General features: G+C 38.6%; 1 protein-coding gene across 1 annotated transcript; it reads left to right on the top strand.

Moving 5' to 3' along the window:
* The first annotated feature begins 165 nt into the window (after window positions 1–165).
* On the top strand, window positions 166–27,928 carry nrip2 (nuclear receptor interacting protein 2). Its single transcript, XM_046072557.1, has 6 exons — window positions 166–755; window positions 16,689–17,003; window positions 21,716–21,798; window positions 22,314–22,420; window positions 25,449–25,501; window positions 27,282–27,928. The coding sequence occupies exons 1-6, from the start codon at window positions 600–602 to the stop codon at window positions 27,396–27,398; spliced, it is 831 nt and encodes a 276-aa protein (XP_045928513.1). The 5' UTR covers window positions 166–599; the 3' UTR covers window positions 27,399–27,928.

Below are 27,928 nucleotides of genomic sequence, written 5' to 3'. Positions count from 1 at the left end.
GTGTGAAGATTATTTCTTTCGGTTTCCTCGGGTGAGAAAATGTGCTCTGTAGTCAGAGGTGTGAGGGAAAGAGGAGGGTTCAAAGAGAGAGAGAGAGAGAGAGAGAGAGAGAGAGAGAGATCCAAGGACAAACGACACCGAGGGGAGGGGAAACACACTCTCAGTCACACACAGCCTCAGTAAGAGACAGAGCAGATCTTGACATTGTGAGGAAGAGGCATGTTTTCATCCGAGGAGCACCCAGGACAGCACAATAGCTCCTAAAGCTGCTGAGACAGATACTTGCCAAGGACTACAAACACACACAGAGAGAGAGAGAGAGAGAGAGAGAGAGAGAGAGAGAGAGAGCAAAGCAAGCAGAGGGAAGGACAGAAGCATTTCAGAGGACAGAACAGGGTGGAAGAGGCAACATTTGTAGGTTTATTGTGGACCTAAACATCCTTAAAAAGCTGCATTTTGGGGTTTCTCTTCCTCTCTGCACACGGACATCCACTCTGTCTCTTGCTGTCTGCAGACAGCTCCCACTGCTGCTGCTGTGAGGTTATAGTCTCTTGCTTCTGTGCACAGCACCAGAAAAGACTGCTTTGTAGTCCAAGACCATGAGTGAGGCGAAGAAAGGTGAGCTAGCCATCAGGGATAAAGCCATCCTGCACCAGCAGAGGCGCCTGAAGCAGGCCACCCAGTTCACACACAAGGACTCAGCTGACCTCCTGCCCCTGGATGGGCTGAAGAGACTGGGCACATCCAAAGACTTGGTGAGTGGACTTTTAGATAATCTTTATGAGCGCTTGAGACAATTACCTCATGATTTAGGTGATTGGAGAAGCTGTTATGTCTGTTGCCAGGTGCTTAGCAATTGTTAAAGGTTGAGTTTGAGTGGAAGTCTGTGTCAAAATTGTACAGTATCCAGTAGCACAACATTTGAGAGAAATAGTAGGTTGTAAAGTCATATTTAAAAGGGTAACTCACAGATTTATCTTTGCACTCCTCATGATGGACTGTTAAAAAAAGATAAATTAAATCGATGCAGCAGAATCAGAAATATCTTTTTTATTGCACGCATTCTTCTTCCTTGTCAAAACCTGTCGCCTACATTATCCACAATGCAACCTGCCTGCACACTGTTTAGTTGGCGATTAAAGTGTGTTGTGCTAGTAGCGGCTAATGTAGCCTCGAGCTGCTAGCTTCAAGCAGAGATGAGCAGCGGGCAACAGATGTCTGGTACGCTCACTTATAACTCCATAACCCCCGATTTTGTTTCATTTTCAAACTTGTAGTCTTAAGCACCAATCGATGCTGACTCAAGTGACATCACTTGAGGACATTTATCAGACTTCACACAGCTCCCTCTGGAGCCACTAAAAGCTTTAATTTGTTAACACATGTAGTTCTCCCCAAGAACTACAGACCTTGATGTGTCCTCTTTATCACCTCATTGCGACTTTGTGAGCCAAGATCTGAAGTGTAGATATTCGCCCAATTTTTGTTTAGTATCTAAGAATCTGCTGATTATCTTCTTAATTTAAGAGTTAATATTTTAGTCCGAAAACAGTCCAAAACCAAAAATATGATAGAAAACAGAAACTGCAACTTTCTTTTTTTCAATAATTTTTGCTGAAAAATTAATTAAACGATTAATTATTTAACTGCACCTTTTTGTCAGTTGACAATTTAATGTCAATTTCATGCATAAGGACCTATTTGACTACTAATACATGCGAAAAACCTCGATTTCTCTAAAGCACCATTGCACTACTGTATGTACTGTATGTGATAAAGTGCAGCATTGAAAAGGAAATTCATCATAGCAATGGTCATGAAAGATTCAAAGTCTTGCACTCTGCATGCAGAAGAGGAAATGCCAAGTCAAAGCCTGTTGCAGTGTGCACTGTGTGCAGGGCTCCCAAAAGATGTCTTTATGTATTCAGAAACACACACACATTTTAAGGTTGACATAGAATGAAAGACAGTCCTACATATAAAGCGAGACTTCATCACTTCGTCTTCCTCCAGAAGTCTCCTAAATCGACACTATTATACACTCTGGAGGAACTCCCTGTAATAATCTGAAGAATTTATTACTCCTGTGACACATTTCTGGTTTGATGGCAGCTTACCAGAGTCCCCAGCGCTCTCCAAGAACCTCAACACAATCACTTTGGCACTTGGAAGCAGCACTTGCAGTGCTCTGTGCTCTGCAAATATCACTCTGTGATGCGTTCATGTCTGCCAGATTTTAATACCAACATTTGCTGCTAGAAAAACATCCACCCCCTTCTCTTTTTTGACTGATTCACATTTTTTTGTAATCTAATGATTATTTTCTCTCTCTTCTCAACCCTGTTCCTGGGATAAAATTCAATTTAAAACCGCAAGACTTTGCTGATCACCTGATTTTTCATTCAGTTCGACCTCCAGGTTGACATTGAGTCTCAATGGAAGTCTCAACAAATAATGGATGGATTGCCATAATATTTGATTTGGACATTCATCGTCCCTTCAGGATGAATTATAATAATAGCATCAGGTCATAATTTCAACTTGTCCAAAACCAGCAAAGGTATTTGCACTCCCAAAAGCCTCAGCTGTACTTTGTGTTTAGTGCTGATTAGCAAATGTTAGCATGCTAACATGCTAACTAAGATAATGAACATTGTAAACTTTGTGGTAGCATGGCTGTAAGCCCTCAGTCAATTACTACATTGATCATCCCATTGACTATCTCGTAACTCACAGCCCGTCCTCACCCAGAAAACGACAACATTGGTCGATAATTGAAGGGCTTAAAACAATCTCTGGTGGCCTGTGATGAATTGCACCAGGTATACGATATAAATAACCTGAAACATCCTATTTTGGAGGTTGTGGAAAGGGTGGATGATTAGTTTATTAGATGACCTTATAGAGTAGATGGTTAGTTAATTAAGTGACCTTTTAACCAGGAGACCGAAGTTCGGTTCCCATGTGCAAAATAAAGCCAACATCTGTTGGCTTTTGTTATTAGCCCCTTACCCTAACCATCACAGGGGTGTGTGCCTAAACTGTGGTTGTATGCATGTCGACCAGTTAAGCCTACAACCTCATAGTGCTGCAATGGGGTACAGAAAACCCTCATATAGGTCGTTTTGGAGACATCAACTATTGACTTATTTTGTTGTTTCTGTATAAGGATGTGTGGGGAACTCATGATAGGGTTGAAACTGCTTGCTGTTTAATTATCAGTCGATCAAATGAAAATTACCAATGTTTTTGTGAAGTAAGTTATCTTGAAAAAATACCAAACATTCACTGGTTAAAGTTTATCAAATGAGTAGTAGTAGTTCTCTTTTATATCACTGTAAATTGAATATCTTTGCAATCAAAGTTTTGTTTAACAATAATTAGCGTTACTATACTCCGCAGCTGTTGTAGTTTAGCATCCTAAATGATAAAATTCTTAAATGTTGTTCTCACAGGATAATATTTACGCACAACAGAATACTTTATGCATTTCACACAAGTTACTATCTTGGGAATTGTTTCCTGACAATTCATAGATTTTTATCCACTTTACAGAGACACTAACTGGGTTCTTCTTATTCCTGTAATAGCAGCCAGAGTTTCTTAGGCAACAGAGACCACACACTATACATTTGTATTGAGATAAAATGAGAAAATTGGATGAATCAAGATAAGATTCCTCACTCTATTTGATTTAAGAAGCACAATGTACAACTCAGCCACTGGCAGCTAGTGATTCAACATCTCCTGCAGGGGCCTGAAAACCCTCTTATCATAATACCAATTATCTTGTCCTCGAATGAAGACAGAATGAAGCTCAAGTCAGTAGTTATCTAAAACCCAATCTGTGGTGCAGATGTGGCTATGGGGAGCACGATTTGCATGGCATCTGTAACAAGTGATTTTCGATGTCAGAATAGCTTTGGGAATGGGAGGAAAATTGCCAGCAGTCCTCTGCTATGCCTGTATCTCTTCTCTGCAGACAGCCAGCTACATCATTCAGACTCTGAATAGACATCGACAGACTATTTTATAAGAAAGCATGATGTGTTTCTCACAGACAAAATATGGATATGGCTCTCAGATTAAATCTTTTGTCTGTAGGCTGTCTGACTACAAGTTTTTCCATTACAAGACTCCTGAAGAATTACTATTTTCTTTTTGGCTTGTGTTCATTTTAAACAGAATGTCATACCTTAAATGTCAGAACACTGATCTTTGACAATACATGATCATTTCCCTTTTCTGGAAAATCTCTATGATTCATTATTCAATCTAGACTTCATGCTTCAATTCCATAAATATTTTACCTCCATGAATCATTACAGTTACCCAAAAATAATTATTAACATTGAATCATTTGAGAACAATTTTGATGATCAATTTAGTATTTTATCAAGCAGAAAATCCACATATTTGTTTCTGCCTTCTTAAATGTGAAGATTTGCTGCTTTTTGAAAATATCACTTTGGAATGGAGGATGATCAAGTTTGTGAGTTGCATCCCTATCTACGCTCCCGCCATTAATTAAAGGAATAGATCAGCAATTTATGAAATACACTTACTCACTTTCTTGCCAAGAGTTCCACTCTCATTTATGGCTCAAGCTACAGCCAGCAGTCGGTTAGCATAGCTTAGCAGAAAGACTGAAAACAGGGGAAAACAGCTAGCCTGGCCCTGTCCCTCACTAACAAAATCAGCCAACCAACCACCTCTAAAGCTCACTCATTGACATGTCATATCTTGATTGTTTAATATGGACATGAAGAGAAATGTAAAAATGGCAATTTGTGGTTGCATACTGTAATTATATCATAGAAAACACCAGCTGGGAGCAGTAACTTCCCTGATTCTGTCGTCACCAATGGGTTGAAGCTGCACAAAAATGCTGAGTAGATTAACAAACTGTCAATAAATAGTTACACCACATATCTTTTCCACATATGTTTTGTTGGTTCTGTAGCTAGCAATTTCCCCGTGCTTCCAGTCTATGCTAAGCTAAGCTAATCGTCTCCTGGCTCCACCTCCACAGTGATGAGAGTGGTATCAACATCTCCTGCAGGGGCCTGAAAAAGCAGATTTCTCAAAATGTCGAATTATTCCTATCAGCAAACAAATCAGAGGTCTGCGGATACACACTGCTCTTACTTAAAATCAGTAAAAATGGTGAATCAGTTTAGATTCTTAAGCTTTTATGCCACACAGTGACATTTTAGCTGTAACCTCGCCTTTTTTCCTCTTAATGTCTGCTAGCTGGCCTGTCCTGTCCACTGTGTAATTCAGCAGCAGAGCTTGTTATGTAAGAGTGAATTTGTTTTGCTGCTCTTTAGCCTGAGGTCCTCTCACTCTCAGCAGCAGCATCACTCCAGCCATGTTGTGCTGCGGAGGAAGGGGAGCAGTGAGCATGAAAAGGGCAAAACCCACAGCTCAAACGCAAGAGCGATGGAGGGGAAGAGAAAAGACGGCTGGAGATAGGGGCCAAGGAGGATGTTCGGTTTAGTAGGGCCGGTTTATGTAACACAAGGAATTGCTTTGAGTAGATACATAGATGTAAAATATAAGAAGAGTACACAGGCGAGAGAGAGAGAGAGAGTGTATGTGTGTGTTTGGGTTGAAAACATCTGAGCCCGCTAACATGAACACCTGAGCTCAGCATGGACCAAATTATTGTGTAACCAATGTTTAATCTCACCGTTTTCTACTGTACACACTCAAACCATTTTATCTCCAACGCTACTTCAAAATAAGGGAGTGGAAAGATGAATTGAAAGCAGCAAGGTTTGTATATGCAGCAAACTAACACCAATCAGACATTTTAAAGGGCAATACCATAATTTCTGTATTGATGTTTCAATTATTTGTTTTATATTCTTTTCATTTTTAATCCAGACATATAAAGTATGAATTGTTTTCCCAGAATGTAAGTCTTGTCAGGTTACAAATCCTTTTGCAAAGCATTTAGGTCATCAAACTATTTAGTGAAATACAAATTCAATTACTTTTGCAGCCGTCTCTTAAACAAATGTCAAGCTTATTGCTGTCTTTAAAGGGTCAGTTCACCCAAATAACAAAAAACTCCAAATACAACAACAAAACAAACCCCAACATTTCACTTACCTCTAGTGGGATCTGGTCATGCAGATAGTTATTGGCTGGTGGTGGAGTAACTAAGTAGCCTACATTTACATTTGCACTCAAGTACAATTCTGAGGTACTTTTAAGTCAGTATTTATATTTTATGCTAAACACCATACCAAACTCCACTATAGTATAGCAGTGGTCTCCGCAAAAAAGTGAAGTATTTTTCCCAAAATGTTGACCTATTCCATTATAAATATGTCACATTAGCTATTTTTATACTTACGTTTTTAGTGTCACTGTTTTTGAAAAGGCTTTTCTGTCATAATTAAGCTAAAATTCACGTAAAACAAATGGTCTATCCAATTTTGTGACCATATATGGTTTTAAAAATCGGGAAAATGTAAAGGTCAGACACACAAAATGCTTGTGGGAAGCTTCAACATAAAAATTGTGTCCCTAAAAATCTCATATTGGTGTATTTTTGCTGCACACACCTAACCTGCTGCTGCAAAGCCTTCCTCTTCTTCTCCCTGCAGCTTAGCTGTCCGTTTGCTCATGTCCCTCTCTAACAGATAAGCGAGGCTGAAACCTGTGTGTGTGTGCGTGTGAGTGAAAGCCTGTCTAATCGAGAGATTTGAGTCTCCAGGTACTTCTGAGGATGATCAAAAGCTACAGAACTGGGCTTGAATGCAGAATTGAGACATAGATGGACAAAAAGTGAGCAGTGCCTTTGCTGTGTGCAACATATACTACTTATGTCCTGATTCACTAAACATTATGTCCAAAAAAGCAATGTTGCCATTGTGTGCCATTTAAAAGACATTTAAAAAATGTAGATAAACCAGTGTAGAGAGGTGTTGTGCTTTCGTCAGACCAGAATTTGCACAAGCAGATGGTGTACAATACATCTCATGCTGGAACAGATTTTATATTCATATGCATCCTGATTTACTCTCTAGACTCAATTGATTGTGATTTTCCACAGTAGGCAAAGTAGCACTTCAAAGTGAAGAGCAAACACTACAATGTCACTCAATGTGATTGCCGGGCTCACAGGAGTTTGCCCCTTCCTGCGACTGGTCCATCCAAAATAAACAGCGTAAAATCGATTCAAAAGTAGGCTTTATTATTAGCGAAACAATTAGGTGGGCTGGAGAGAGGCTAGTGTGAACCTGTCTCTCTGTGTCATCTGGAGCTGTGGATGGGCGGCAACACTCTCCCTCAGCTGGTCCCTCAGTGCAGTGTAGGAAGACAGGAGGCTAAAAATACCAGACAAAAACAAAAACGACAGAACAACCCCAACAACAGAGGAGGACAAGAAGGCACAACACTGAGACAGAGACAGGAAGCAAGAGAAGAATACTTTGTTCATTTGTTGGGTATGGCCTGGTGTGACAAGTGACACCTCAGCCTCCAAAGTGGCTTCAAATGCAGTCTGGGTGTTTTTAATTATTATAACTGAAAGCAAAAGTTTGACATTCCTGGCAATGCATTAGTGGAAGCAAAAACGGAGAATCAGACAATAATGGTAATTTACAAAAGCTGGAAAGATGGGCAATTAGGTCTGCAGCTAATGACTATTTTTCATGTCTGTTCATTTTTGATGACTGACTAATCATTTAGGCTGGACATACAGCTGGAAACAGCAAATGTTTGGCATTTTTGCTTGATAAATTACCAATTCAGTGATAATCAAAGTAATTGTTAATTCATTTTCAGTTGATCGACTAATCGGCCAGCAGTTTTACATTACATTTATTCATTTGTCCTATACATGTCAGAGGTCGCATGCCTCTGGAGCAACGAGGGGTTAAGTGTCTTGCTCAGGGACACGATAGGGGGATGTCACAGTGGGAATCAAACCCGGGTCTCCCACACCAAAGGCAAGCATCTTATCTATGCACCATCACCACCCACGTTTTAGCTCTAGTCATTAGGAGGATTTAACTTATTTTTCTAAAAATCTAAATTTTCTACATCTAGAAAGTCAAACTAGCTACATTACTGCCTTATATTAAAGGAACAGTTCAAAATTTACATCGTAGATAGGATTGCAACTGATGCGCTTTCCTGCTAAGTTAGTCTCGGCAGTCTAGTTGGATATTTTCTACTTTTAGACAGGCTTGGTGTTAGGCTAAAGGTTATGTTTTACATAACCTATTGGTGCCCACGTCTGACTTTTGGATGAAAATTCATGCAGGATTTTAGGATTAAGTTAAGAGACAGAAGCGATGTGGAAAAGAATGGGAGAGAGAGAAAAAAGACAGATGTAAGATAAGAATGAAGAGGAAGTGCAGGGGCAGACAGGCAGCAGATGCAAAGCTGCCGGAGCCTCCTGGTCTGTGCGACAGGAAGTCAGCCGCTGGAGACCTCCATCAGAATGAGAAAGAGGGCATTAGAAAGCTCACGTGACTGGCTGGATGAGAGATAGGAGCCTGTTGCAAGTCAGATAATTAGTCCATGTGGCAATTAGCCTCTAATGTGACTCACAGAGGGATAAATACAGAGAAAAAAGAAACTGAGAATAAGAGACAGAGAGGAGGAGGAAGAGCAGTGCTGGTGTCAGTTGTCTTTCTTTCTCACTGGCAGAGGTCTGGTTTAGACTGGTTAGTGTTCAGGGGTCACCACAGGACTCACATCAGCAAAATCAGCAACAGACCACGTATGAAAAGACACAAAGGAGTGCACAAGCCAAAATCTTTCCCACTTTTCCAAACCAGACATTGGATGTGTTTATATCAGTGGTGGAAGAAGTACTCAGATGTTTTACTAAGTATACATTGTAACAACACACTGTAAAAATACTCAAGTCTTGCATTCAAAATTTTACTTAAGTAAAAAAACTAAAGCATTAGCAAATAAAAATACTTATTAGGCAGCAGAATGGCTAGTGTCATTGCAATGCTACCGTTACATATGCTTTATTTACTATTATCTGATTATTACTATAGCCGGTTGATTTGGATCTAATTATAATTACCATGCTTATACATATGTTACTACTTGGTAGTGTATCACTTGTTTTGTTCTACCTCATTAGATCCACTGTTTGGCATCAAGTTTTTGCTTGTTCTGACCATAAAGAAAAGTTTAAAACCAAAATTAATCGTCTGGTTTCTTCAACTTTCACTCAGTAGCAAAAATGAGCATTTATTGTTATATTTATCGATATCAAATGATGAAACAAGTAACTGAAGCTGTAAAATAAATGTAGTGGAGTAAAAAGAACATTTCCCTCTGAACTGTAGTGGAGTAGAAGTATAAAGCAGCTTGAAGTACGTCAAAGAATAGTACTTGTGAGTGAATGTACTTGGTTACTTTCCACCACTGGTTTACATGCACACTAGTATCCTGGTTGTGACTTCTGGAGTAATGTAAGTAAGTCTCTTAATACTTTCCGACCCTGTCTATCTTGCGAGCTTGACATGACGCTAAGACCTGCAAAGCATGACTTGTCCTTGAAGAATGTACCAATGAAAGAGAGCAGAACACAACTGTTCTTGGAAAATTTGTAAAACTCATAACTCTGATATAAATGTAGTCAATGCAGAATACTCAAATGTAAAAACAACAAGCAAAACTAAATCTAGACTTGGAACACCCTTCATAAATATTCATCAACACAATTAATCAGATTTTGAAAACCAAATTTATGGATCCCTGTTTCACAAGTTACTTTACAATCCCTGCATTACAGCTGAGAATGAAGAGGACATATCTCAATGCCACTGTAGTAAAAACACAACAATACTATCAATTCCTCCTTAAATGTATTGATAGAAACATTAAGAACTGAACTCATAAAACAGTATCGTAAAACCCAGCATGTGTGGTCTGTTATATAAACAGCCACATCCTGCAATGCTAGGAGAAGATTAGCTCCCTAGCGGCAGTGATAACTCGGCTACCCGATGTAAACCTTAAAAAACAAGTCACAAATGTAGTTTTATATAGCCTTAACCTTCTGAGCCCTGGTGCTTATTCACTTGATATAAGTAAACTATTGCACAATAGCAAAAAGAAATATTACATTTTACATTACAGATTTTGATTAATCCTGAGCTTCATACATAAAAGAAGAAGAAGCAAGAAGAAGCAAGGAGAAGCAAGGAGAAGGACGACAGATGGCCTGAGTAGTAAATCAATGCCATTCATTCTCTGTTAAGCATAATAAATGATGGAGAAACTTTATTTAGTTGCCACTTAGAGTATCTATGACACATCTTATAATCAGGAGTGATTAATTTAAAATCACTCTGCAAGCTGTGAAAAATGAACAAACAGATTACATGTCAGCAATGCCAATTTCACCTCAGCTGCCTCAACAATAAAACAATTCACTGTCAAATGAAGCGTAACAGCAGGTTCCATTGTGTATAATAGATAAACTCTTTATGGGACAATGCTGCCTGCTGTCTTCATTAGATTTCATGGCTGGAAATCCATGAGGAGATGATATGATTGATGCCAATTCACAATTTCTGAGCCTGTTGACAAGCAGTTATGCGAGGAAGAGGTGAGAAATTTGTGTCATGAGGGAAACACTTGTCTCACATGACAGTTTATTAAGAGACTCTTAACACAGTTTCGTTTGCAGCAAGTGAACTTTATAAGTCCGACACCATGGTGCCTCTCAATTGGGAATGTAAAAAAAAAAAAAAAATTTATAGTGCGACATGGAAAAAGTTTAATGGATTTATTTTTCAATTTTCGGGGGCCATCATCACCTAAGTTTGGAACTGCCATCCACATGATGCTTTGGGGGATGTAAACAGAAATTTTAATATTTTGATGGATTCAGTGCTGTGGCCTACAGCTTGGGCCCATTTTAGCCTATATATGTTAATATTTTGGCAAAGTGGCATCATTAAAGGTTTGTTGCAATGCAACCATAGGTGGACAGACAACTATCACTGATTTACTTTGATACTGAGGAAAACCTAAAAATGTGATCATAAGTTCTATGATTTCTAAGCAGATTTATAGACATTTCGTGATGTAAATCAGAGATAATGATATATATAGAGTTTTTGTTGCTGAGGATTTACCTTACACAGTAGGTTTGGCTCAAGTCTCTCCCTTCAACTCTCCCACCTCACAGTTCAAAACCTCTGCACTATATTAAAAAACTGACATAGATCAAGTGCACCCTGTAAAGTGCAAGATTGCCAATTCACACTTGAACTGCAAAACAGTACCGGGGAACATGTGGCAACAATGAACGTCGCCTGCTTGACATTGCTAACACAATTTGCTTGCGAGCTGACCCCATAGCAGTCAGGGCTCAGCAAAATCAGGCGCCAACCATCAGTGAACACAGGGTGAGGCACAATGACAAAAAATGGCTGAAATTACATTGTGTTCGTTGTCTATCAGATTCAATCTTTTCTTCTCTGCAGTCGCATGAGAGTGCAGAGGAGAAAAAACATCTCTCTCAAAAAACCCCTACAATTTAACTTCCCTCTCCTTTCTTCTTCCATGCCACCAGACTTGACAAGCAATTTCATTAAAATAATATTTTCCACGTTTTTGCTGATTTACAAGCTAGCAGATGCGTATATACCTTGATCTGTTTGCATTCCTCTTAACAAGCTTGTTTTCTTAATTTGCAAAAGAGGACAATTACTGTTATTAAATGTGTGATTTAGCCAGTGAGTGCCCAGGTGGGAAAGAGGTCAACTGATCTGCATAATAATGTTTGAAAAAAGGGCAGGCCAGAGAAAGAAGCCGATGTCAAGAGAACAACAATAAAAAAAAAACAATCAGTCTGGAGCTCCTGATTGAATTTGATTAGTTACGATGTCAGGGAGCTCAGTGTGAGAGCTCCTATTTTAGGAGAGCTCCAGCAGAGAGGAGAAGATTTCATTTAGGATTAGGAATACTCTTATTTAAGGCTCAGGGTTTGGGTTGGTTTAATCAAAGGAAGGCAGAAGTAGTGTCTTGATTTCTACTGGCCGCAAGGAAAGACATAAGAAGAGGAAAGAAGAGATGATAAATGATGTGGGGAAAGTTATCTCTATTTACAGGTGAGGGAAGGAAATGTATGGAAAGAAAATAAATAAAAAGGAAGGCAGTGGAAGGTGGAGAAGAGAAATGAGAAAATGGAAAGGGAAGAGAATGGGACATAATGGAAGGAAACAATAGAGGAGGAAAATAAAATAAATGAGGAAACGATACGAGGGGAAGAGAACAGATGAGAAATAAGGAAAAGAAAGCAAAGGAAGGAAAGCAAGCAATTAGAGGGTAACAGAAGTAAAAGAGAAAAGGCAAAGAAAAATAGGAAAAGGAAAGAAAATCAAAGGAAGCAAGGTGAAGATGAAAAATGGGAAGGAGAGGAAAGAAAGGAAAGGTAAGAAAAGGAAAGGAAAAGAATGAAGGGTAGAATAGTGGAGGAGAAACAGGAAAAAGGAAAGGATGTAAAGAGGAGAAGAGAGATGTAAAATGAGGAGAGGCCATCTTCAGCCTGGTTAAAAGCCAGCTAAGCACTGCTCAGAAACAGCTGGAGCTCGGACAGGATCGAATGGGCTCAATCGAACTCAGTGTCACGGGTGATGATTAGTCGTTTGAATTGTTGCTGTTTTGGGCAGGAAGCCTAGTGGATTGACAGAAAGAGGCCTAGGAATAGCAAGAAATCTACTGCAGAAACCAAATGTTTTTTTACATCATTGATTTCTAAGGTAAATCAATGCTCTTTAACCTGACAGGCAGCCAAAAATTACTCCTCGATGATCTGTTGAGGTGCTGGATTGAGCTGCAGATCCACAGATGGGCACTGAAAAATAATGACTGACCGCGTGGAGAGAGGCCACGGACACACAGACATGGCCAGGCATGAGATGACATTATTACAGACATCTCAGGGTTATAAAGCAAGTCTGCTGGGCCCTGATACCCTTTCTTATTTATTTTTGTCTTTGCATATTTTCTCTTTCACCTTGATGCTCGCCAGCCCATGAAATCATCCTCGTCTTCATTCAAATTCTGGTCAGGGATACTTTAAGCGCAGAATGGGGCATTACTGTGCACACATTAATCAGAGCAGAACATCAAATAATGACCAGAAATGTGGGAAAAAAGCCACAGCCACACAGCTGCTGGATGGAGTTCCCTCACAGACAAAAAAGGGTCGGCATTTGTGATCGACCATTGCCTTTGTGACAGCACACCACGCTATCACACAGGATGTGTCATCGAAAAAACAAATTACACATCCAGTCTTTTTCACAGAGCTCTCAGAAATATCTCCCTTTAGCCTCCATGGTGTCATGCTCTAAGAAGAGAGGAATCTCCTACAACATGGCCTATAATGTGTGCATATCCAACATGTCCTTATACCTAAATGGCAAAATAGATTGTTTGCCAATATACTCCCAAAACTACATAAATGACCATTGGAAAGTACCAGCGACAGATGTACCGGACCTTTGTCTATATGCTAACAATAAACAGTCCTGGCTGTTCTCATCTGTAACACCACAATGGTGGAATAAGCTACCACACGCCATCAGAGCAGGGGTGCCCCTCTCAAAAAGCTCTTCAAAACTCATCTCTTCGGAGAACACTTTCTCTTATAACACCTCTAACCTCTAACATGCACTTCCTGTGCTCTTCTGTCTCCTGACAATTCTCTTGCATTTATAGCACTATTTTGTTAACTCTTACTTCTTTCCCTAGGATTTTACCCCATTGATGCTACACTACTACATTAGCTCGTACTAGTATTTACTGATGCTCTTACTAGTATGTATTGTCACTTGTAGATCTCGTGCTGTATTGATGCTCTGTCGATGCTTGTATGTTGTACCTCAAATGTAAGTCGCTTTGAAGAGTCTGCCAAGTGAGTAAATGTAAATGCAATGTAAACATGCGGTTAACGTTGTGAAGTGATGACGGTTAGGTTTAAGCGCCAGAACTACTTGGTTAGGTTTAGGAAAAGATTGGGGTTTGGGTTAAAATAGTTATGTTAGTATAGGTCAAAGGAAGTCACGTGACGTAAATTAACTTATGTAACCTAACTTATGTATGTAACTTAAAATAACAAAAACTACCTGACCTGACTTCCTTTTTTATGGCCACTAGAGGTTCGAAGTCGATAAAGAAGTGTAAATCCACTGAATGGCCATCCTATCAGTTTTCTTTAACCCTGCAATAACTTATCATCGCAAACATGCTTATTTACACATGCAGCAGATACAAAACAACATTAGCTTTCATTTGAAGTTGTGTTTGTCTCCACTTCATGAATGTAAGTCCAATATTCACTGTCTTTTAGCTCTATTTTGGTCTCCACACTGACTCGTGGGAGAAATATCTGGCTCTGTAGTTGCTAAATGCTCCTATGTTCACAAGCTAGTTGCTAGCTTTGTATGACATTTGATGCTGGGCAGGAAGTGTACAGATGCTTTTCGGGATTTCTCTTTTTACTGAAAAGAACTAGAAACTATGTTAATGAGCGATGAGAGTGAAATAAAACAGTTGAAGGTCAGAAAACCAAAACATTGAGCTGAAAGATGCTAAAAAAAGCTCTGTAGAGCTGTGGTGATCTGCGTAGTTGGGTAAAAATTCTCTGTGTTCATCCTGAGCGACTCCTTTTATATACAAGTAGTTATCCATTGTTCCAATATAAAAATACTCATTATAGCCACTTAAAGCATTAGATCTGGGTTTCGAAAGAGCTGTCTTATTCATTGTTCCTTGCGTAGTTGTAACAGTGCCTAACAAAGATTATCCTGAGGAAAGATCATTTGGGTGTTTTAAGTATAACACATAACATCCCAAAAGATTACAAACCAGTCTCTCCTCCCCCTTCAGCTAGCAGACTTTCTCTTACCATCTAAATAAACAGTTCAGGACAGAGCACTACTCTATTCTTGACTATCTGAAGCTTATGCAGATGCTGTTTTGCTTCATTTAACCATATCATGAAGGCAGTAACCCAGATGTAACAAAACCAAACATCGTTCAACCTGCTTTAATGTGCTTGGAGATAGAAAAGAGTATAATATATTTAAATAGTTGATATCTGCCTTTTTTTTGAATTGTGAAGTGTAATTCTTTTCTTATATGTTTATAGGTAAAGTTTTTTCATGATACCTGCCGTAAAGATCCTGGTGATTTTACTGTTCAAAAAACCTTGAAAGGAAGGCAAATGCATTGTGTTTTATTAATGCAGTGACTCTGCTGGTGTTGGGTGACCTGCTCTTTTCAAAGCGTGCTGTCTGAAAGTCTCTACCCAGACTCTGAGCTGGTGAACGAGCAATGAGATTACAGAGGAACAGGCAGCTTAAATATAATTTACTTTTTATACGATCCATAAAGAACAGCCAGTCACTGGCCACGTGTTGTTTTGAAACTGTGGAAATGTGCCATTAATCAAGATCAACACACAAGTATTAAATATATACAGCAAAATTGTAACATAAATGTTGTACCCTCAGAGTGACGTGAACACTTTGTCAAAACATTGCATTTTATAAGTGCTTTGTGAATTTAACTCTACAGGGGGTGCAACTGCTTTTGCCTTTTGGCTCCACGTGACACAAGAAAGATGTGTGGAAGCAAAAAACATGTCCACCAGGCTTGTGGAGCAAAAAGAAAACCATAGCAAAAATCCTTTTATGTCTGCTGACTGTCATGACCTGAAAGCGTTGACATATGCCTTAAATTGGCTTTCATGACATGATAATGTGACCTTCACTTCAGGTAGTTTGGAAAGCATTTTTTCCCCACTGAAGCTAAAGTTAGCAATTTAAATGTCTGTATGTGTGTGTTTGTGTGTGTATGTGGGCGGTGGGTGAGGGGGGTTGCTGAAATGCCACAGCCAATGCTACGCTGGCTTAAATACTTGCTGCAGTGTGCTAACTTTTGGATCAAAAATTGGTTTCTGTGTGACTCCTCTAAAAATAATTTTTGGTAATATTCTGACAATTACAACTTGCAACTTGAGCAAACCTAATGCCAAAACCACAAACAATAGCTAAACATAACATCTCTCAGCTACACAAGTCAATCTCACTCATCCTCCAGCAAACATTGATGGACGCTTGTTTGATTAATTCTACTAAATAACTTAACCTAAACTGATCACCTAAAACTAAACCTAAACTTCAATATGCATAAATAAGCATCTTCATTACTGTTGTGGGAGCAAATTATAATGTTACCTGAATGTGCAGAAAATCTGGAGCCACAAGAGATTTGCTGACATGTTCTTTAACACAACAACCTACATATCTTATTTTTTATTCAGTGTCAGTGAGATTTTTCACTCTGTAAAGACTGAAATTTGGTATTACGTAATAGTATTCAAGAATTGTCTAGTTGAACATATGTATAGGGCTGCAACTAATGATTATTTGCTTTATCAATTAATCTGTTGATAATTTTATCAATTAATCTGTTAATCGTCTGGTCCATAAAACATAAAGAAAGTATCTCAGACTCCAAAGTGACGTCTTCAAATTAATTTTGAATTTGTCCGACCACCAGTCCAAAAGTTTTTTGGTGTAAAATTGTACATCAGAGCTGAACTTATCTTCCATTCCATCTACCTGTTTCTAAGAAAACCTGCCATCTGACATCCATTTCTCTAATGTCTCCCTCTCTAGCAACCTCACAGCATCGTCCAGCGGCGCCTGCTGGAGGGAAACATCACGCGGCTCCGAGGGGAGGCCCGAGATCCGAGCTCCAGGGTTCGCTCCCCGCTGGCCGACACCAAGGATGGACCTGCTGACGCCGAGGAGAGAAGCGAGAGCACAGCCGATGACTCCACAGAGGAGAGGGAGTCTCTGGAGGAAAGCGAGAGAAGCCTACGGTCAGATGAAGAGGACGACAGCAGCGAAGCTGGAGCCAGACCGACAGCTGAGAAGACTGAGGGCACGGAGAGCTCCACCCTCCTCACAGCTCTGGTTGTTCAATGCAAGGTAGCCCACTGCACTGTGTAAATTGTACAATGCCTGTCTTTCCCAGCTTACATTCAATGCTTTGACACTTTCTACTATTGTATAAAAACTGAAAACAAGACAGGATACAAAGACAGCATCATTCTACTCGAATGACTCATCACTTAAAGCCCACTCCTCATTTATTTTCCTTTTTCAACATATCAAAAGCTTGGCAGTACCAAAGTGGCTGTCTGGTTGAATGAGAACAACAGATAACTGAGTCATGGTGACTGAAAGTCCAACCTGGTTAACAGGTGCACGTGGATCCAGAATGGATTAAATGTAGGTTACAGGGGGTAAAAAGTGTACAAGGGCTTGAAATAGACAAACAGTGTGGGCTGCAGGACAAAAACAGGAAAAACAATAAGAATAAATTGGCATTAAAATTTGTACAGTGCTGAAACCTATTAAGTAACAGGTGACCCAGTATTGCCCACTTGTATCCCACATTGGCTCTTGCAGCCCCCTTGAGGATGACTGCTCATTTAGGCTCACTTGACTGAGCATCGATGCAGTGGCAGCCTCACAAACCTTTTTTTATTTTAATTTATGTCTGCAAACCTCAGCTATTATGTTACTGAGGCTTAAATCTGTGGCGAATAGTACTTATCAGCTGGTGGTCACATTGTACAATATTATTTTCTCCAACTCATATGTTAACAAGATATTGATATTGCTGTAGGCTAAATGGATGTCACTGTGGGGATTCACCAGAAAATACAAAATGCATCAAGATGTATGCTGATGTATGTATGCTTTCGGTTGCTCTCTGTAGACTTATCTGCAGTGTGAATTAGGGCGCCCATAAAGATGACAGCACAGCAACATGCACACATCAGTGATTGTGGACATTGTGCACTAGTGAGCAAAGGAATTGGTGCATGAGCAAGCTGACACCACTTGCCCCTCATTTCCTGTCAGCCCTCTACTAGCTATCAATAAAATCTAAAATACTTTGTATTTAGGATAAACATTGAGATAAGGGACATTCAAGCATTTTATTTGAGAACACAAGAAACAGATTTTAAAAAGGTCAAAATGTATGCAGAGATATACGGGCTCCTAGTCCCTAGTTTGGGTCAACCCCACATCTTTCAAACTCCACCTCCCAAGTTTGTAACACACACTCACTTTCTAATAAAAACTTCAAGACACAAACCCGATCTGACATCACCATGAAGACATCATGACCTAGATTATGTCATCAGGGTTGTCATCAGAGCCACAGAATACAACTTGTATACAACTGCTTTACTGAGTAGTAGCCTTTGTGACAAGTAAACCAATCGGTATGTGTAAAATCAGGGAAGTGTCCCTTAAATAAATAAAGCTAAACCCAACCAAACTGTGACTGAAGCTAGTCAACAGTCTATCTATATTTCAGGGTAAAGCCTTGTAGCATTTGAAACGACCCCTGGGTTGTGACTGATGTTGGATAAAAAACATATCTAGCAGAGTTGAAACAGATAAATCAGCACACCAAATAGTTGGAAGTTGAAAGGATTAATTAAGCTAGTGATGCTTTGAGCACAAGGCTCTTCCTCAGACTTCTGAAGGCTATTTGGTGTGCGGATTTATCTGTGTTTCAACTCATTACAGAATAACGACTTTACAAAACAGGTTGAAAGGGCAGGTTCCCTCACACATATGAGTTTTAGTCTTACCACTAATAATAATAATAATAAAAGTATAAAGCGTTTCTACTTTGTTAACTTGTTCTGATACAATAGATAGATTTTAAAACTGTCAATTTTATATAATGCATTAAATACATTTTGAGGTTGGACTGTTGATCAGACAAAATTAGCAATCTGTTGATCTATTAAATTTAATCAAGGACAAATATTAAATACTTAAACGACCAGGAGCTAAAGAGATGATTTTTTGGCATTTTGGATTCTGACTAGAGAGAATTGCCACCATATATCACACCAAGGACGAACACATTTTTTATCATTTGAAAGAAATCAATACAGTGATCCAGCTGCTATTCCCTGTGGTGTATATGGTATGTAGCACAGCTTCTGCATACGTGAGTGTATTTAAAATTAGTAGACCACTTGGGACTTTTCTGGTAGATTCAGCGCTTTCCCCTATTACTCATTGTTTTTTTGCTCAGTTTTATCATCAACTTATTAAATGCAAAGCATTCCTCAGTTACTCATTCTGCAGCTATTTTTATACTTCAGGGAGAGAGAGAGAGAGAGAGAGAGAGAAAGGGATTTCTGCAACGCCGGGATGGAGACAAAAGAGCAGGTTTGTGGGCCTGCTGATAAGTCAGTGTGCCTGTGAGGACAAAGGCGGCTCAGCTCAGTCTGTGCAGAGAGGGGGGAATCAAAACAAGGCTCATGGAAACTGAACATATTTATTTCTAAAGGGGGAAATATCCTCGGGTCAAGTGGATAAGGTACTGGTTTATGATGGAGAAGACCGGGAGAGAAAGATATAAAGACATGTTCACGGGAACCAGGATGTGTGCTGGACAGTAAAAACCCCAGTAGATGTTATATATAACCTGTATTTGGCTATTCTGGTATTGTGGTTTGAATCAGCGGTTACTCTTTTCATCAGAACTGATTTCCAATAGCTTTGCACTTTAATTTATTCAATTTATGAAAGTATGCTCCTTCTAAAATGACTGACTCCATTTTGAGTGTTTAAAATGATTGCAGTTTCAAAAATCCACTCAGGCAGTATTAGCTTGCTTAGTATTCGTAGCTTGTCAAGGTCTAGTATTTTGACAGCTCTGCCTGTAAGGACTTTAACCTTGTTCCATATAATAAATACAATTACAAACTGGAGTGAACTGAACTGTAATTTCTTCTGAAAGAAAAAAAAAACAAGACTATAGAGTAATGTAAAAAACATCTAATTTATACATGGCGTGATACACAGTAAACAGTGTGGGGGTGGTGCCAGCATACTGCTTATCTCACAGGCATGTAGAGCTGCCATATGTTCTGAAAACATTCTTCATTACCATAACTTAAATGTTCCCCCACAAATGTGTTCCTACTTGTTTACAGGTTGCATGACATCAAGTATGAGGAACCTGAATATAAAAAGGCCATGACAGATTACAGTTCCCATTAACCATTACAGTCTGCTACAGTATAGACTTTTCTGCTTCCCATGAAATGTGTTTATTTGACATGAAGTGCCCTGAAGGCAAGTGAGAGACTGTGAGATGCAGAAGAAGAGAAATGTCAGTGGAAATTAGGACGAGCTGTCTGTTTGCATTACTACTGTACAACCCTTTAGCTTTATGGAAAAAGAAAACGTGAAAGATTAAAGAACCAGTCATTTAGGAAATACACTCATTAGCTTTTTTTGGCCGTGACTTAACGCGAGTGTGTTAAATTATGCGGTACAGCCAGGAGGTGGTTAGCTTAGCATAAAGACTGTAACAAAGGGTTAATAAGGTTGAAGGCCGATTTTAGACTTCAGTTTTTGTACAGCTTAAACAGACAATATATAAAGGGCTAATAAGTGAGCTTTAGATGTGTATTTTTGAACTTGAACAGAACCAGGATAGCCCCCTTTCAGTCATTTTCATTCAAGCTAAGCTAAGCTAAGCTAACTGGCTCCTGGCTTTATATTAGACAGACAGACATGAGAGTTAGTATCAATCTTCTCATCTAACTCTTTGGCAATAAAGAGTGAATGATATATTTCCCAAAACTGTCACTTTAAACCTGCAAAAAAAAACTTACTTTGTGGCGGCAGAAACAAGCTGATATGACATACTTGTTAGCACACAGGTGCCTATTTACATATACTATATATATGTTATATGCAACATTATAGCATTCATTTGGAGTCGTGTTTGTGCCCAGCTGATGAATAAAAGTCCAATATTCTCTCTCTTTTAGAGGGAAATATCTGGCTCTTTAACTGCTAAAATGCTCCACATGTTCACCATATAGCTGCTAACTATCTAGTTGCTAATTCTGTCTGCTGTTTGCTTTATTGCTGAAAATGCAATCTGCTTAAAACGACTCAGAGCGGTAAGATGAACTAAAACAGTAATGTTGGCGGCCAGAAAACCAAAACAGTGAGCTGAAAGATGTTACAAAGCTCCGTAGAGCTGAGGGGAAGATGCAGATATTTTCAGTACAAGCAACTTAATTCTCATATTCAAAATATTGCTAATAGCCACTTTAAAGATAATAATAATTATTAAACCTGCAATACAGTGAGTTTTGAGTTTGTATAATTAATCACGTGACTTGTCATAGATGATTTTCAGTATGGAGTTGTTTGGCTGACTAATGAGTTAAATGTTCGTGTGATTCACTTGGTTAATATTTTATGCTCTATATGCTTTTGAGATCATTAAGTGTGAAATATCAAAGGTCACTCAACAAACTAAAGAATCAGCATTGAGTCAGCAATATGAACATAACAGATCAGTTAATAATTCAAAAAACAGACTCATGTGATCTGTAATGGTAAACAGAATGCCCCTGTTGGTTTACTTTATTACTTTATTTTACAGTTTTTGCAGTTTCACAAGCATGTGGCAGCCAAATGGATTTGTTCAAAAGAAAAGAGATCAGTAAATTTTCAAAGGCTCCCCAGAGTTGTGTTCATGTGCTGTTGTGACTGGCTCTTTCCACGTGAGCTGTGGTGCTAGACTGAAGTGGAAAATCACACTGACACCAAAATCCCCCCTCTGTCTTCCCCTTCAGTGCTGCGAGACTGAAGTCAAGGCATCCATCAGCACCGGCAGCCAACATAACCACATCTCCACCTCCTGCTGTCAGAGGCTGGGGTAAGAAACACCCCACTCTAAACTGCAAACACTTACAACACATATATCACCTGCCATGGTTAAAGCTTTCAAAGCAGTTTACAAAGTGCTTTGGCAATCAAATCAAAAGCAAATACCGAACACTGATAGAAGTTACCATAAAAAAATGTGTAAAGAAAGCAGGTTAGGAATAGAAGACAAATAATTCAACATTAAAACAATTGGCTGAAAAAAAAATTGCCTTAAGGAGACATTTAATATTGACAGTCTATACACTTAAGGCAAGTTTTTCCAGATCCTTAAAGGCCTGACATCATTTTGAAGAAAATATATTAAAATGCCAGTGATGAGGATGTGACATTTTGTTTAAATTAAAAGCTGCTAAAATCAGTTTACTGTTTACTTTTGATTGACATTTTAATAAAAAAAGTTTCTATTTCTGCAATATAGCTACTGTATAAAATGACACGTTCCAAAAGGTTTTTGGTATTTGAACTACTGAAGATATTGTTTTGTGTGTGTGTGTGCATTATTAGGCTCGTGCCCAGTCAGGACAGTTCACCATGTGGTGCGAGCAGCTCAGTGACAGGTTTGCAGCTGCAGCTGGGCAGACAGACAGTCCAGTGTTCAGCCTATGTCAAAGGTAAGAATATTAAGTTGTGCTATAACAGTGCTGATTCCAGGTAAATAAAGTAAATCTAATTGAATGATTTGAATCTTTAGTTAATGAGTTTACAGCCATTAGCTAGTGGCTCTGTTAGGCTGTGTTATGTGTTAATATCAGCATGCTTTATGCTCACAATGACAATGTGAACATGCAGTAGTTTAGCAGGTGTTAAAATGTTCACCAACATTAGCTGATAGGCACCAAGCATAAACTACATCTGAGGCTGATGGGACTGATATTTGTATGGCTGTTTTTTTGTTGCAAACCTAAGTATTGAACAAATCCAAATTTTGACAGATTGGAAAGTAAAGGGATTACCAAAGTTATTAAACTGCATCCTGAGTTCAACATTTGAAATGATGAAGAGACTTGCAAATGACAGGCTAAAACAATGTAAACCATACTTTGGTGTTTCATTAATACCTCTTTAATTAAGAGTTAAACTCTTCCTGTTTTCTCTTTACAAAATGAACCAAAACACAGACAAAAGGAAAGATATTGGGTAGATAACAACATGTAGATCATATTCCAACAGTTGTTATGATATTTCACTCAAAACCATAAATGGTGCTGGTGATTTTCCAGTTGTCAAAACACATCGGTCATATGTGTAAAGGCTGCCGCAACTCTAGTGGAAAATTACAAGTTCACCTGCTATGTAAGAGATTCTGTTAAAAGTGATTTTGAATTGGACATGTGCTTGTCTCTGTACTCAGTACATCCTAAAGCACCCAGGCAGAAATAACCATTAAATAAAAGGACATCTAGGTCGACAGAATAAGTAAAATATATAATAAAACATTATTGTCAGGCAAATAAATGTTTTTTTGTGGATATTTTCCTCTTTAGATTGCCAATACAACACAAAAATATTGAATGCACTCTTAAAGCTTTTAGATCTGCTGTGATAAGATTGCCAGGTACCTTCTTTTGAGGGAAAAACTGGGAAGATAATTATCATGAACAGTAATTATCTCAGTGACTGAGCAGACGAATAAGGAAGCAAACTTCATAAACAGAAAATCCAAGTACTGGATACATTGGAGACAATGTTTACTGAGGGACATTTATCTTGTTTGATCAGATTCTTCTGACAAATTTTGTCGATAAGAGGTCATTAATATGCACTGGTTCAAAGATAAACAACATCAGCTGCAGATAATACACAAAAGTACATCTGCATGATCTGTGTCCCTCTGCATCACTATCCATCTCTGGAAGGGAATTCGAGAGACGGTTGTTTCCTTTTAACAACACTTGCATTCAACTGACCAATCAGTCTGTTCTTCAGTTTTTTTTCTGGTTTTGTAAGAAATATCACTTCCTGTGCAGGTGAGCATATTTTCAGAGAAAGCCCTTCATGGATGTTTAGAACAGCAAGCGTAAACACTTTCATGAATAGGCTCTAGGAGATGTGCCGGTTACTATATACCATGGTGAAACATCATCATTTCAGTGACTATCGCTGACCACAACCTGCCGTCAATAGTAGTTTTATTTTGAATAGCTACAAGAAAGCGCCTTTGTACTGGTGAAACAGAGGAAGAGCAGCCACAGCAGGACTACTCAGCTACTCTGGCCAAGACTTGCTTAGCTAGTAGTCCTGCTGAAATGGGCATTGTGTATTAAGTGAAGGAGAAAGGATCCTCAGTCCATCACTGTTATGTTCTTTTCTGTCTCCAGTCTTTCACACATGATTTTAACCATTAGCTTCCAAAATATATGAGAATAAAAACATAAATGGATGCAAATAATCTTAAAAGACATTATGCAACATCAAAAGTAGTACCTTGCTTTTGTTTATTGTGTTTTTAGTGTATTTGATGTTAGTTCTTTGTCCAACAAAGCTACAGTTCATGGTTTGTTCGGTTTGATAAAAATCCAAGGCAACTATGGTATGAAGTCATTTAACTATATTTCAGCTCTAACTGTAGTATTTCAGTTTGATGAATATTGTTATAATACTGTTCACCGTGATATTTTTGGCCACAAAACGTGATATCGGCACATCCATAAGATGAACATAAATTGTTCAAAAATATTTATTTGTTCCATCATTGAAAATGTATATTAAAGAAATAATTATATACATTCTGGTAAAATATGCTTATTTGCTTTCTTGGTGAGTGTTGGATGAGAAGATCAATATCACTCTCACATATGAAACATGAATCCACAGCCTGGAGAACGTTAGCGTAGCAGAAAAACTGGGAGCAGGGGGAAACAAATTTAAAATACAAAATCAGCCTACCAGCACCTCTAAAGCTCACTTATTAACACATACACTGTTTTTTTACGGATTAAACAAACCAGATATAAAGTGTTAATTAGTGAGATTTAGAGGTGCTGACAGGTAGATTATATCATGTTTGTGCAGAGCCAGGCTAGCCGTTTCCCCGTTTCTAGTCTTGATGCTAAACTAAACTAAACGACTGTTGGCTATAGCTTCATATTTACTGTACAGACGTGAGAGTGGTATCTAACTCTCGGCCAGAAAGTGAATTAATGTATTTCAAAAAAACACCAAACTATTTCTTCAAAGTCAAATCTTGTCTCAATAAGATCCGAGCCGCAAACCATAAAATAAAATAAATATTATTGTGTCCTCATTTGGTCAAAAAAGCCCTCACTTTGAAGATTTATCCTGATATTCTCCTTGTTTCAAAGAACATTTGGTCCTCATAAAGATAAAAGAACAAGACTACACACAATTATTTATGTTCTGCAGTCCCTAGGCTTAGCGCCGGACTCTTTCACGGATATTAAATTCTCACCCGTCTCCAAAACACTCACTTTGCCGCTACAAAACTCATACGCACCTTCACAAGTACATACGCTTTATCAGCACTCATTAACACAAAAATGAATAATTTAGTTGTGTTGATGATTTAATCTGGATTAAGGCTAATGTGTGGGTGTTGCTGAAGGGGAACTGGAGCAGTTATAAAATTCAGCTTCTTTCTTTTCTACCCCTCTCCCCTTATCTTTCTTCTTTCACTTTCAGAGGATGAGGCGTTTGAGCTGTGCCTGGGTCTTCAGACTCTGTTGGAACTTAAAGTAAGGCCCTTATTTGCTTTGCTAATATTTGCTGTGCCTTATCATGTGTCTTTTTCTGTGTGTGTTTCTTAAAGAACCAACTGCCTGAAATAGTCACAAGGCTTTAAACAGGCAAAAGGGGAGAAGAAGAAGATGACGAAGAAGAACAATTTACATTTAAGGGGGATAGATGGAGGCACAAGCCCACATTCTTAAACAGTTATGTCCTGGATGTGGCGTTATCTGGGAGAAAGGCTGGGTGGTGTTAGTTTAGTGGCACAGCTATCTGTTAGATGCCCACTGTGCAGGTAAAACCCACATAAGAATGAACTGAGGACATGTTGTGTGCAGGGATTTTGAATTTGAAAATGCAATTTAAACCCCATAAAAAGACTCTTTGGCAATCTCTTTTTTAATTTCTCTCTTATGTAAGTATTACATGTGCAGCATCTGGTTAATATCTCTAAATCGAATTAGAGTGGGACTTGAGGGCATAAAAGGAACGCAAGCTTTAATTTTGTAAATTAGCCTTTAAGGACTTTGTAATGCAAGATGAACATTTCCCTCCAAGCTCAATCCTGTACTTCTCTGCCAACCTTTAACAATATAGGAATTAATTAAAATCAATGGCGTAAACTATTAAAGGTTTTATTGTTTTTGTTTTTATTGCTTTAATGTTTATTGAAATGACTGCAAAAGCAACTTATGCCTGCTTTCCACTGAAGGACTAATCAGAGTTACTAAATCATCATCGTCATGTTAAGCCCCTCTAAATGGAGCCAGAAGAATTTTTGGGTGATTCTGATGGTATGTGATTAGTTTTTGTTTATTTTGAAGTAAAATGCCAACATTTCCTAGTTTTGCTGCTCACATGTGAAGATTTGCTGCTCTTTTTTTGCCTTATGTTTTAGTAAATGAAAAAATTGAGGTGTTTGGACTAGTACTCAGACAAGACAAGCGATTTAAAGGCATCGCCTTGGGCTTTAGGAAATTGTGATGGGCATTTTTTTCTTCTCACTTTATTGACCAAATGATCAAATTACTTCAAAATGAAAGTTCTAATTTGATGCATACTGATGTAATGTCTATGCAGACATGGGGATGATGCTTCAATCTGATCGGAAAAATATTATACGGTATTCAATGGCAGGAGACAACAAATATTTTGATCCCGTTTGAATTGTGCCCTGAATTACACATATGATGTTTGTCCATTTAAAAGATACATTTTAAAGTCAAGAAGGTCGTAGTTTGATGTAAAACTGTTGAGATATACGACATGTAACTTTACTGTTTTACAACAAACTGCGACTTTCTTGACTTGAAAAATTACATTTTAAATTGACCAACAGCATATGTGTAATTCAGGGCTCAATTCTTACGGGATAAAAAGATAAGTCTCTCGCCATTGACTACCCTACATATTTTTTCAGAAATAAGGTCCCATGAGCCAGAAGTGTAAGTCAGTGACTTAGGCTCTCTATACTAATCCGATCATGTAGTGCGGAGGTTCACAACCTTCAAACAAAGCAGGTTATTAACTGAGTGATTCTCAGATCGTTAAATTAAGAGTCATTTAACAGGCCTGAATGGGGTAAAACTATCTAGTATTTCACAAGAATAAATGAATAATTATAAAAAAGCCTGAAAAAAAAGAAAATAAGTTTTTTTTGCATTGCAGAATAAAACCACTGACCCCTCAGATTTGTCTTGTGACCCCTATCGGTAGTCCTGACCCCCATGTTGAGAACCCCTGATACGGTTCTAATAATTATGCTTCACTGTGTGTGTCCTCTCAAAGTGCTGCCTGGACCTGAGCAGTCGGGTCCTAAAGCTGCAGGGCTGCGGCGAGGAGCTGCCTTTCCTGAACCCTTTGACAGACAGCAAGTGCCAACACGACACCAACGAGAACCTGTGAGCCCGACTCAGCGACCACTTTCCTCAAATCTCGACTGGTTGCAGCAAAGTGGCGCGATGCTGTTTGTGTCTGGACCGTTCGATCACACACTGCCAGAACATGGATGAGCATTCGCCACCGTCGTTCTTGAGTTTACATCATTGTGTTTGTAGAATTATGACATTCACCATGATTATCTCTTATATTAAATTAGTCTAGTTTACAGAGCGGATGAAAGCCACTTAAAAGCCAATCCAATCTCTGAGTCTAATAATTCTTTATGATTATAATGTATATTCAAACCAATTGCTCTGTTGAGCAGCTTGGATACACTGATGCTCTCTAAAAGGGAAAAACTATTATACTCATTCAAAGTGAACTTTAGTGGAATATTTTGTGATTTGGCTGTGAATTACTTTAAACCTTAGTGTTTCAGTTTAGACAGTGTTAAAGGAATAGTTCTATATTGTGGGACACATATGAGAAGATACCACCTCAAGCTGGTTAGCTTAACTTAGCATAAAGACTGGAAACAGAGGAAAACAGCTAAC

This window comes from Micropterus dolomieu, linkage group LG16, assembly GCF_021292245.1.
Source record: "Micropterus dolomieu isolate WLL.071019.BEF.003 ecotype Adirondacks linkage group LG16, ASM2129224v1, whole genome shotgun sequence".
Classification (NCBI taxonomy): domain Eukaryota; kingdom Metazoa; phylum Chordata; class Actinopteri; order Centrarchiformes; family Centrarchidae; genus Micropterus; species Micropterus dolomieu.
This window is presented reverse-complemented; position numbering and strand designations above follow the sequence as displayed.

Excerpts from the sequence above, each read along its gene's own strand:
- nrip2 (XM_046072557.1), top strand. The coding sequence starts at position 600 with ATGAGTGAGGCGAAGAAAGGTGAGCTAGCCATCAGGGATAAAGCCATC. Across the intron at positions 21,799-22,313 it reads TCCTGCTGTCAGAGGCTGGG|GCTCGTGCCCAGTCAGGACA; the intron begins GTAAGAAACACC and ends GTGCATTATTAG. Across the intron at positions 25,502-27,281 it reads AGACTCTGTTGGAACTTAAA|TGCTGCCTGGACCTGAGCAG; the intron begins GTAAGGCCCTTA and ends GTCCTCTCAAAG.